The sequence below is a fragment of the Triplophysa rosa genome, linkage group LG8 (assembly GCF_024868665.1).
Source record: "Triplophysa rosa linkage group LG8, Trosa_1v2, whole genome shotgun sequence".
Classification (NCBI taxonomy): Eukaryota; Metazoa; Chordata; class Actinopteri; order Cypriniformes; family Nemacheilidae; genus Triplophysa; species Triplophysa rosa.
In genome coordinates, this window is record NC_079897.1 from 16092445 (window position 1) to 16105185 (window position 12741).

The 12741-nt window shown below is 38.9% G+C and overlaps 2 protein-coding genes across 3 annotated transcripts in view; one reads left to right on the forward strand and one right to left on the reverse strand.

The window, feature by feature from the left end:
- Positions 1 to 4725, forward strand: part of creb5b (cAMP responsive element binding protein 5b) — a 55979-nt gene extending 51254 nt beyond the window's left edge. Inside the window, exon 11 of one of the 2 annotated variants that reach the window (XM_057339867.1) lies at positions 867 to 1055. In XM_057339867.1, coding sequence (XP_057195850.1) covers positions 867 to 901 — 35 coding nt within the window. In that variant the 3' untranslated portion in view covers positions 902 to 1055. Of the gene's footprint in view, positions 1 to 866 lie in introns of both variants that reach the window. The other variant, XM_057339866.1, reaches the window with a different exon arrangement.
- A 1179-nt stretch (positions 4726 to 5904) lies between these two features.
- cpvl (carboxypeptidase vitellogenic like) lies at positions 5905 to 11241 on the reverse strand. The gene is made up of 13 exons (XM_057339865.1): positions 11116 to 11241; positions 10682 to 10875; positions 10426 to 10544; positions 10072 to 10186; positions 9617 to 9675; positions 9444 to 9523; positions 9289 to 9355; positions 9081 to 9203; positions 8863 to 8994; positions 8485 to 8583; positions 8220 to 8393; positions 7862 to 8044; positions 5905 to 6197 (listed from the first exon to the last, which is right to left on the reverse strand). The coding sequence occupies exons 1-13, from the start codon at positions 11160 to 11162 to the stop codon at positions 6093 to 6095; spliced, it is 1497 nt and encodes a 498-aa protein (XP_057195848.1). The 5' UTR covers positions 11163 to 11241; the 3' UTR covers positions 5905 to 6092.
- Between the last annotated feature and the right edge of the window lie 1500 nt (positions 11242 to 12741).

Below are 12741 nucleotides of genomic sequence, written 5' to 3' on the forward strand. Positions count from 1 at the left end.
CTTAGTCAAATCATACCACGAACTGACGAAGATTTGTGGGGGGGTGTTTACACGAGGCGTTTCAGGCAGGTCTGGGTGAGCATTCGCTTTAAGATAGAATGCATCTTTTGTTTCCGACACTTTCATTTTTGAAATTTTACGTGTCTAATACATGCATGGGCAACTTGTAACACACCAAAGACACAGAAAACACGTATTCGTGCCATATGTCCCCTTTAAAGTAACCGTATGGTGCATTGACATCTAGCGGTTGAGTGATCAGAGTCTAAATTCAAAATATTGGAGAGACAAATTTAGCCAAGTAATGGTTCTTCTTGGTTTCTTTTGCTTGTTATCAAAAATAATCTACAAGCACTCTATTGTTTCACTCTAGTGTACCGGAAGTTAAGGGCAGTCCACGAACGCGCGCATGTGCAGTAACGTATCTTTATGTTGTCATTTTGAAACTGTCTAAAGAATTTTGTTTACATCTTTGTTGCAACAGTTTTGGAAGAGACTTTTTGTTCCGAAACGACAATGTTTCGAGGAGTTTGAGTGATGAGTGTTTAGTATTTAGTCATACCAAAGGTGTTCAGCTGGGTTCAGGTCTGGGCTTTATGCAGACCATTCAAATTCCTCCACACTAGATTGAATTAATCATTTCTTTATTTATTGCACAGGGCCATTGTCATGTAATAGAAACTGACCTGGCCCAAACTGTTGCTATCAAATGAGAAGCGCAGTTCTCTATCATTATATGCTGTAGCATTAATATTTGTGCTCCCGGAAATGACTAAAGTAGTCAAACCTGTTCATTAGAAGGGGCCGTCCCAATTCTTCCCTCCATATAGTGCATGTCAACAGTTGTTTTATTTATTTAACTTAAGGAAATGAAAGAGCAAATCGGAACAATGCCGATTGATGGCTGGATGAATGGACATCTTCATCTCTCCTCTCATACCTCAGGTCCAGAGAGCAGTCCGGCGGGAAGCCCCACCCCTGTAACCCAGCAGCAGGTCATTCAGCACAATACCATCACCACCTCCAGCACGGCACCCAATCACCGCACAGATATTAACCCCATCCACTAGTGACTCGAACCCTCTGCCACCACGCCCCGACGCTCTCCCACGCCGGACATCTTGAGTGCAAACTATAGACAGACATACACCTCTGTGCCTCTGTGGCAGCTTTTTCTTCTGGTCTTGGTTCACAATTTGTTTAGTTTCGTTTGTTCTGTTTGTTTTGTTACCATTCGAGTCCACTGAAAAAAGGAAGTCTCACTTTGTCAAGAAAATGGCTGACGGATTGTTGTGGCAACACGAGCTCTACATCTGTTCCTGGATCACGACTGGACTACTGCCTTTACAAATGAACAAAACATAAATAGTAGTACGGTCTGTTTGTGCTATGAATTTTCCATTGCCAAAAAGATGCTGTTTGTATCCTTTTTGTTTGTGTTAGGAGTTTATAATAATAACTCTCACATTCCCCCTTTCATCTCATTTAAATGGATAAATTAGGAAAGTCATTCTCCATTTGGTTATGATCATGAAGGTAAACCGAAGCAATATGAATCTCCGATGTGCTCTGCAATCCGATTGTCTTTTCTTACTAACTCTGACCAGCATCTAAATCCGATTAAGCTCAGCCTATTAGCGTTTTGACATTTCAGATATCATTTGAAAAGTAACAAATGTTTGAGCTATCTCTATAAAACAAAACAGCTTTGGCGTCTAAGCTGATGCAGGTCATGTAAATGGAATGCTTATATCAAGCTGACACAAGTTACTTGAGGTTCTGGGTTTCCCAGTGAGATCCCAGTCATGTTGCTCTATATATGAGCACCGGGAAGACATTCTACCCAGCTTTTACGTTTTACATTTACAACACTGGTCCTTATCAATTTGGATACTATCACTACTTACTGAATTTAATTTAGTTGCAGTATCTGTTCAATATCAGTTGTTGGACTGAAAACCACAGCTTTGATTGCTGTTAAGTGCTTATTCGTGGTCATTTCCGACCACATGCGAAACATCGTCCGTTCATTTAATCTTGCATCAATATAATGCTGTTGAACAAAAGAAGGCTTTTGTTTTACCTGAGGCTATGGAAAACCTCCACGAGGGCCAAGAACATTGTTACATGCAAGCTTTAGTTTTGGCTCCGAGTATTGTTTGGATCTTCATCTGGCATTCTTACGTAGGAATAAATGTAATCCAAAAATCAAAGGATATATTTTGAGATGTCCTATTTTATATTAGTGGATCATGGACCATAGGAAATTCTGCAGTACAGTCTTGAAATTTGGGGACCCACTGTTCTGTCCTGGAAATACGTACTGTTGTACTGGAGATGTTAATATACAGATTGCAGCTTACTGTTATAATGACATTCCAATGTAAAACATTTGTTTCCTTTGCGTAGCTTTTAAGGGGTGCGTGATATACCTCAAGAGTGTATGATCATGGACCAACGGACCCTCAGCAGCTGACTGTCGCTTTGAGATCTTGAGTCCTGTGTGAATCCCGAATAAGGTGTTATCCCTTTACTCACAGCTTTCTTGTCTTGCAGATGACAAGCAGTTTTGCTCGCTTTTGTTTTCCTCTCGGCTGCAAAAATGTAGCGTTTTACTCTTTCTATGCACTAGTTGTCCCTACTGTCCAAATGTCACTATGTGCCTGAAGTTTTCTGTCTTCTGTACTCACCTAGAAAGAATGTCAGTCATTATTAATACTAATAACTTGGTTATACTGCATTTTTTCAATTCAGGTTGACCTGTTATGCCTTGCTTGGATTTTCTGTAAAACCTTCTTTTTTTTTGGTAGATGTTGTAAATTTTCTTGAACCGTGGAGGCCTGAGAACAAAATCAGAATTTCCCATTGACAGGTCAGCTGGATTTGTCTCGTCTTGTGTAAAGTGGCGAAACGTACCAAAATGTTTCGCCTCTGCTGAAAAAGGCCTTTATTCCAGCAGCTAAGCTCAGAACTGTTCGTGTTCTTTAGGGGAGTTTTTGCTCCCTATAAACGAAACATAAAGTTTCCCTTCGCCTTTCCTCACAACACTGTGTTCGGGACACGAGCCTCCACGCTGAGAGGTGGAAATCTTGTAGCTGTCTATGCACTTTGACCTCTGTGCGCAGAGGATGGAATAGCCATATAGAAGACTCAGTGATACCCTGTTCCCACACCAGCGAGAGCCAGCCACTGTCATTCAATGGAGACTGGAGCAAAACAGAGTCCAGATGTAACTGTGACCCGATGGTTTGGTTTAGGCACGTTCGGAAACATGCTCCTATAGCTTTAAGACTTTTCCAATTAAACGACTTGTGTATTTTTTGTCAATTTTCTCATCTTCTCTCCAGGCAACTTTTCGGCGCATGTAGCAGTGTTTGTAGGTTTTGTATTGGAGTCTGAGATTCTGTGTATGCATGCGTTTTCACTCCCATCGCCGTAGACATCTCGGACCTTACACTTACAAGTTTTGCAGTGTGTTAAGTCCACATTAGGATGTAATGGTGATGGGAGAAGTTTGCTAAACAGCCGTTTTAAACACATCTCTGTGGAGGACCAAATATTCATAAAATCCTTCAGCAGCAAGGACAACAAACAGTCTAAAGCTGTGTTGAATTTCATCTCCATCTTTTTATACGTCTCTTTATGTAGATGTAGGACCACATCTCTTACCTAAGAAACTCACTCATACACACAGAAATATACTCAACTGGAAATATTTTCATGCCCTCAGTGAGTAACAGACATTAATCTCAATTTGTTGATTTGGCACCAGTCTTTGTTAGGGTGGGTGGATGAACATGTATTTGTAAAAGCCTTCTTAGAAGATGGAGGGAGACTTTTTTGTGTGCGCGCAAGTATATGTGTGCTTTTGTGTGTGTAGGTTTTTATTTTTAGGTGGAGGACAATGAATACACATTAATAAACTATAAAGGTATCATTGCAGCAAAACTATAAATAATGTATAAATTCTCATTAATTTTTGTAATCTTGTTCCTGTATTGCAACCACCTTTCTTTTTGAAAGGAGTACGTGTTTGGTACGTGTTTGTAAATAATGTTTGCATAGCACTTGCGGTTTTAAAGTTTTCTTGTTCATTTCTGAGCTAAATCATTGCATTGTTTGTTACACATAAAGAATTCATGAATTCACACACGCTTGCATAACTTTGTATATTTTATATGTTTATTAATGCCTTGAATAGTTTTTTGTTTATGCAAATGTACAGATGTGAGATCACAACAGCTATATTACGATATGAAAATAAAGCACTTGTTCTGTAACAAAGTCTTGCCAATGAATAATTCTGTCATTGTCATTGAGGAATACAAGTTGTGTAGCATTTTATACACTGGATAATCACAAATGTAGGAGAAAAAATCTACAATTGGAAATCTGGAATATAAAATGTGTGTATGATACATGTCAGTACATCTGCTGGCATACACTAGAAGCTTCTAAAAGCTAAAAGCTCTTTTCATGAAAGTAACTTTCATAAAGTATAATTGGCTAATTGTTTAATGTAGGCCTACTAGAGACCTCTGCTGGACAGATTAAGCAACCGTTTGTAAAAATGATGCTAATATGCAGGAGGAACACGTCAATTGGGTTTAAAAAACATGTTTACAAATTCTAGACAAAAGAATGTCTACTCTGAAGTTGTTCAAATAGAACATAATTTGAATTTAAAAGTTACAACACAATTCCTATAGTTACATTTGTGAATAGTTTTGGTGAGTTTACCATTTCTAAAATGTAGAAATATGTGAATACAGAATGAGTGACCCTAAACTTTTGAACAGTAGTATATTTTATTACACCGTGTTCTTAGCATGATAAATATTTAAATATTGGAAAATTACAATATTTCCTCAAGTCCAATGTATTTTTATTTACCCATTTGATGTCAGAGATACAGTATATACTATACATATACACACACTCTAAAAATAAAGGTTCCTTTAAAGGTATAGTTCACCCAAAAATAAAAATTCTGTCATTATTTACTCACCCTCTTGTCATTTCAAACCTGTATGACTTTCTTTCTCAGAATACAAAAGAAGATATTTTGAAGAATGTTGTTAACTGGCCCCCAACACTTGCATTGGTTGTGTCCATATAGAAGTGAATGTGGGCTTTCTTCACAATATCTTCTTTTGTGTTCTGCGGCAGAAAGAAAGTCATAAAGGTTTGAAGTGACAAGAGGGCTTAAATGATGACAGAATTTTCATTTTTGGGTGAACCATCACTTTTAACGTAAAAACCCCGAAACGCTCCCGTGAAAGACTTGAAAGGTCGTTTGGGGAACCTATGGCATCCCTGAAAAAAACCCCATAACATTTATATAAAAACATTTTGTAAAACATAGCATGAAATATCACAAATGCATTTATTACAATTTATTTTAGACATTAAAAATAAAATAGGATCAATTTACGCCAATTTAGATTCAGTGCGCAGTTTTAAAGCAGTCTGCTGTCTCCCCCTGCAGGACAATTAGTAAAAATGCTGCCAACAACAAATGGTAGATATAAATAAGTGATATATTTTAAGTGTTTTATTAAGACTCAGCTTATGAGCTAAACCTGTTCGGGTTATACTGATCTCAAATTATATATCTTACTATATTTTCTTTGGCACCTACGCACTAGTGTTGTCTGTCTCTCATCCTTGTCTTCTATGTTATGTGCCTAAACCCCGGGCATACAGTACACTTTGCACTAGTACAGCCACTTCATGTATTATATTACCATACTTTACTGAAATTCCCACAATTTAAAGAAAAAGAAAGACATGTTTCTACTTGCTGTGCAGACTTAACCTAACCATTAACATAAATCACATGAAAGGATTGATGAACATCAAATGCTGGTCAAACAGTAAAAGATGACAAGACTAAAGCAGTACATACTATCAAATCATCCTTTAATCAAAAACAAATACAATAAAAACAGTCTCTGCTAATTAAACATACAGCAACCAATTAAAAACAAATCCCTGCCCCGTTTCATAATAGAACAAAAAGATTGCATTGAAATGTTACACAACTAAACACAGATTCATTCAGTGGTCACTTTCAATCTGATCTTAGTGCTTCAGGGTGATGAGAATCCATCTGTAGAGAGGAATCTATCAATCATGTCGAATGATCTCTCTGGTTGGTCGTAAGGCAAAATATGCCCGCCTCCCCTGACAATCACCTGAATAGCAGAGAACGGAGGAATAATATATACTTCACACATACAGTGCAATGAAAAAGTATTTGCCCCCTTCCTGATTTTTTGCATATTTGTCATGCTTAAATGATCCAGATCATCAAACAAATGTATTTTAATATTACACAAAGAAAACCAGAGTAAATACAAAATGCAGTATTTAACTGATGGTTTTATTTATTAAGGGAAAAAACAATCCAAACATTTCTGACCCTATGTAAAAAAGTAATTGCCCCCTAATCCTAATAACTAGTTGTGCCACCCTTGGCTGCAATCAAGCGTTTGCGATAGCTCACAATGAGTCTTTCACATCGCTGTGGAGGAATTCCCACTCTTCTTTGCAGAATTGTTTTAATTCAGCCACATTGGAGGGTTTTCAAGCATGAACAGCCTTTTTAAGGTCATGCCACAGCATTTCAATTGGATTTAAGTCCGGACTTTGACAAGGCCACTCCAAAACCTTTATTTAGTTTTTTTTAGCCATTCAGAGGTGGACTTGCTGGTGTGTTTTGGATCATTGTCCTGCTGCATAACCCAAGTGTGTTTAAGCTTGAGGTCACAAACCGATGGCCGGTCATTCTCTTTTAGGATTTTCTGGTAGAGCGCAGAATTCATGGTTCCATCAATTATGGCCAGTCGTCCAGGTCCTGAAGCTGCAAAGCAGCCCCAGACCATCACACTACCTCCACCATGTTTGACTGTTGGTATGTTCTTTTTATGAAATGCTGTGTTAGTTTTACACACCTTCCAAAAAGTTCAACCTTTGTCTCATCAATCCACAGAATATTTGCCCAAAAGTTTTGGGGATCATCAAGATGTTTTTTAGCAAATGGGAGACGCGCCTTTGTGTTCTTTTTGGTCATGCCATGGATGCCATTTTTGCACAGTCTCTTTCTTATTGTAGAATCATGAACACTGACCTTAACTGAAGCAAGAAAGCCTGCAGTTCTTTAGATGTTGTTCTGGGATCTGTTGTGACCCCCTGGATGAGTCGTTGTTGTGCTCTTGGAGTAATTTTGGTAGGCCGGCCACTCCTGGGACAGTTTACCACTGTTCCATGCTTTCTCCATTTGTGGATAATGGCTCTCAATGTGGTTCGCTGGAGTCCCAAAGCCTTAGAAATGGCTTTTTAACCCTTTCTAGACTGATACATTTCAATTACTTTGTTTCTCCTCTGTTCTAGAATTTCTTTAGATCGCGGCATGATGTGTTGCTATTTGAGATCTTTTAGACTACTTCAGTTTGTCAGACAGGTTCTACTTAAGTGATTTCTTGATTCAACAGGTCTGGCAGTAATTAGGCTTGAGTGTGGCTAGTGAAATTTAACTCAGTTATTCAATTCATCACAGTTTAATTCATGATTTACCTGGGGGGCAATTACTGTTTCACATAGGGTCAGACATGTTTAGATTGCTTTTTCCCCTTAATAAATAAAACCATCATTTAAAAACTGCGTTTTGTATTTACTCTGGTTTTCTTTGAGTAATATTAAAATTTGTTTGATGATCTGAATCATTTAAGCATGACAAATATGCAAAAAACCCGGAAGGGGGCAAATATATTTTCACAGCACTGTATATGTATATACTGTATATATACTGATAATCTGCGATCCACTTTATTCTTACTGGCCTATGACAAACCCTCACCTGGAAGAACTCTTTCACTTGTCGTACATAACCTGCCACTTCAGTATCACCGGGCTGGACCTTCCAGGCAAAGCGCTCTGCTTTTGTAAACTCGTCTGCTCCAGACCAGTTTACGGTGGGCAGGAAGCGCTCGGTCAGAGGAGCTGCAACAATGACATCAAGTTGCCCGCTATAGATTAACACCTGTGGGCACACAACCAACAAATCCATGTGAGAGCTGATCTTCATATATAGACAGAGTTCAACGAATCCACCAATAATGATTTTACACTTTTTTACTCTACTAATGATATCAAGCCAAATAAGGGTTAAATGTGATGAAAGGGTTACTATGCTCTTTTAACAGACGTTTTCTTACTCTATAGTTGTCCATGAGAACACCCAACCACGGCTTTATGGACTTCATGACATCCTGAAGCAGATGCTTCTCAACCTCAGAGCCATCATGGAATGTGAGATTGCCAACATGGATGGAACGGCGAACCTCCGGTAGAGTCACAAATGAAGAAAAATACTCCTGATCTGGAGGTTCCTGTTTAGAGAAACACACAGATGAGACATCAAATTCCCAAGTTTTTGTTAGACAATGGTGGCTACACTGTAGTTTGTGGATCTCTTAGTACCTGACACTGCATGTAGTTGAAGTAGTTAGTGCAGCCAGTGGCATTTTGGTAGAATGAGGGATAAGGAACAACATCACCGTTCAGTAAGCTGTCAAACACCTGACAGAGAGAGAGGGAGAGGGAGAGGGAGAGGGAGAGGGAGAGGGAGAGGGAGAGAGAGAGGGAGAGACAAATACAGTAGATAGAAGAGATGACATTCTTAGTCCTGTCAATCAGGTTTCAGCTGCTCCAGTGAAAGGAAAATCATTCATACACACCAGGGACCATGTTTTATTGGAAACATTTTAATACATTATAATCGAATAAATAAAGTTTCTAAATATAATTGTCATACTGACAGCACTGCTATTCTTATATGTTTGGGATCATTACGCTAACCTCAAATGCTTCCACCCATCTCTGTTCCTGGATGAGTTTGACTCCTGCATCCGTCTGCATCTTTACGTACTGCCTCTGCAGCTCATCCACCAGGCCCGTCTGGTAGAGGAAATCTGCATAACCGCCCAGCATCTGAGACGGAGAGGATCAGAGAGATTGTTTTTGTCTACACAATGACACGTAGTAAATCATTTTCTAATGCTTTAAAGAAAATTCACCAGCTCAGGGTCACACAGACCGTCTCCGATGGCCACTCCTTTGAAGTTAATCTTTACTTTGGCAGAGGGATTGTTCTTGTGGATGTAGTAACCAATTGCTGGAACATACTTTCCTGCATATGACTGTGGATGAAAAGATTCAAAGAGTCATGGGGTGAGATATTTGGATTCTGAATGCATTAACAGTATCGATTCTATTTTTCCTCACCTCGCCTGTGGCATAAAACGGATTGGACTGAAACTCACTAAAAATCTGAAAGAACTGAATCAGGGCACTGTAGAAAAAAAACAAGTCATTATCACATGCGTTTCATTGGAAATAAAAATAAACCTTTATAGGTAAACATTACAACGAACATTTACCTGTACAAGTCTCTGCCCACATCGTCCTGGTTTTGGGCAAATCCTCGATCATCCTGAGTAAAGCTCCACCCTGTGCCAACCTTACATAAAAAATAATCATCTAATTTAAATAAAGCTACCAGAAACACTGGTCACACATACGGTAGTGGCTGGATGAAAAACAATGAGCTCACCGGGTTATCGATGTACAGAACCGAGTAGCGTGATGTCCAGGGGAAATCTCTGTAGCCCACTGCAGAAAGACACACGTTGAACCATTACCATTCAAATAAAATGTACATTTAAGTTACTGAATTAATAGTTATATAATATTTACAGTCGTTTTTACCAAGATATGTCGACACGTGATTTACTTTAAAGTGCTGTTTAGGCAGAACAAATACTGTAGGTTTTCTCCACTAATCAATAACAGTCCATTGTAGAACCAGTTAGAGGAAGTAAAACTGTGTCACAAGTCATCAAAAAACAACATGACTACTGATATAAAATCACAAACACATTGATCATTAAACAGACAAACTTGAGTAACACATTAATAAATTACCCATCGATATTCACAGACAAGATTATAATATGCATTTAAACCATGAACATGCTAATCTTCATCAACGTGAATAATTGTGCTCACATGTGAAGTTTTTATTAACAAAATATGGGCCGTGCTCCACAAACAAGCCAAACATGGACGTGCCCCCAGGTCCTCCCTGCAGCCACAACAGCACTGGAGCGGTCTCCGGTCTCACCTAAACACAGATATACATTAAACATCATCATCACTAAAATACACCGGTGACCTGGCAAAAAAGGCTAACACAACCTTCAAGTAGGTAAAAAAAACTCCCAAGAATGCAATAAATCTTGTGTTACTGACAAACCACAGAAGTTAGCAGTCAGCAGACGTGTCTTATCTTTAGTGCTGTGGTAAGGACAACTTTACAATAAAACAAAAATGTACGGTATGTTTAAACTGTCAGATTGTTACCTGTGCAGGGAAGAACCAGAAGAAAAGGTTACTGTTGTAAGTCTTGTTCACAGTGAGATATCCAGAGAAACTCTTGACATTGGCACCAGGTAGAGGACCCACCAAACTCAGTTTTCTGGCTATATGTTCACAAATAAACAGATTCACTGGCATGAACTTGGATTCTTTTATTATCAAACTGACATGACCTTGCATAATGAAATCATCTTATTAATCAGCCTGACATTTACTATCTTCCTCATTTAGAAAAGCACACCTTGTTCGATCTTGCCTTCCTCCAGATAGGGAGTGAGAATGAGAGGTTTGCCCGGGTCGGCTCCATCATGTGACCCGCTCACACGCCGGGTTCTCCGGCAGAAGAATGAGGAGCAGCCGCGGGAGCAGACCGACTCCAGCACAGCCAGGAGACACAACAGCCGTAGAGTTTCCTTCAGCATTATACAGCAGTAACTACAGACGGCATAGAAATATGACACGGACTCAATGATCAGGCATGATACTAAACGACTCTAGTTACCTTCTGCATTTCAGTCTTTACAAGCTCAGACCTATCCGACAACATACTGTCTGGCTGGCCGATAGTTTAAAAGAAACAGTGACAATCTTTCCTGTCTCTCTTTGTGAAACCACTCTTACACTCACACTTGTTTAAATAACGTTTATTCCCTTCATCAATAATTATATATTTACCTTAAAGATGCCAGTTGGAAATCAACAGACCGGTTACATCGGTACATAAGACTGTAGAAATAGCGACAGGGTTGTTTATGTCACGTTGTGTGGAAATCATATGACTATGGGCTTTGTCACGTGATCGCAGCGTAAAGGACGCATGGACGTAAGAAGTTACGTAAGAAGTTCTTGCGGCGCCGCATGAACCCAGAGCCGTTGAAGGAATCGACAGGCGTATGACATCACTTTACCGCGAGAGTGGTTCAAAAGCTAAGGTGCATGTCGGCTCTCGACTCTCTCTCGCGGTAATGTGATGTCATCCGCCTGTCGGATCTTGCGGCGCCGCGTGAAGTCGAACACACCTATTTAGACCGCTCATTGGCCGCTGGATCGTAGGCCAACGGCGCCGCCATCTTGGTCCTGTCAAAAGCCCACAATAAACGTTACTGGCCGAACTGCCGTTTTTCTGAATTTAAAACAGTTATCTTGAGAAAACTTAGAAAAAATATTTATTGTAATGAAGATTCGTCCACATTTATTTGGCCTTTTTACTTAATAATTGTGCAGACGTCACAAAAGGTTGTCCTTAACCAACTGTTAACTAACTGTTGACCAACATTTTAAGTATGTTATTTGCTGTAAAGTCCTCGACTCCCTCCTACACGCTAAATTAAGGTAAAAATATTTTATTGGGGACAATGATTACACAGGCACAAAAATGATTTAATTGTTAATTACAATTGCATACATAGTATTGTGCGATTGATATTTTAAATATAAAATTATGAATATAAAAAAATATGAACTATAAAAAATATGGCTTATTGTGAAACTAAAGCTAGTTACCAGCAGGTGACAGCAAGTTTTTATTAGGTCAGTCATTCATTCAACCAATTCTGTAAGATTTTTTTTAATGCGTATACGAACATATGTAACAACATGATAAATAGAATATTACACATAAATGCCATGTGTTAGATTACATCATTTAACGTAATGTGGACAGTATGCATTTTGTATTCGCGATAAGAACCGTGAAACATCAAAACATGACTTTAGGAGCATTAGGATAAACACGTGCGAAACACATTAGCTGTGTGCGAATTAACTGTGTATTTAGCATTTTCGTGCTATTGCAGTTGTGCTAAATGTAAGAGATGTTAAGCGAATAACTTTTGATACTTTTCAGAAACAAAACTCGAGATCTAAAATAATTTTGCCACACAAATGTTTCTTGATTTAGGTATTTTTATGTGTACTGCAGAACAAGAAAACGATACTTACAATTGGGTTTTTCGGGTTTGTTTTTTAAAGGTCCAGTGTATGCTACCTTTCAAAGCACTATGGTAGCTGACACAGGACTAAGATGTCATTATGTTTTCGCTTCTTTGCTGAAAGAGATAATGTATTTACAAAACGCGCTCTGTAGAGCAGTTTGTCCATTTAGGGCTACTGTTGAAACAACATGGCGAATTCCATGCAAGGGGACCCGCGGTGTATGTAGATAGAAATAGCTCATCCTAAGGTAATAAAACCATAACGCTTCATTATGCTAATGATCAGCTGAACTTCACACATCATGTTTCCTATCCCATACTGAAAATCGGTCCCCCTCTGGACTTAAATACTCGTTTGGTGAGACCT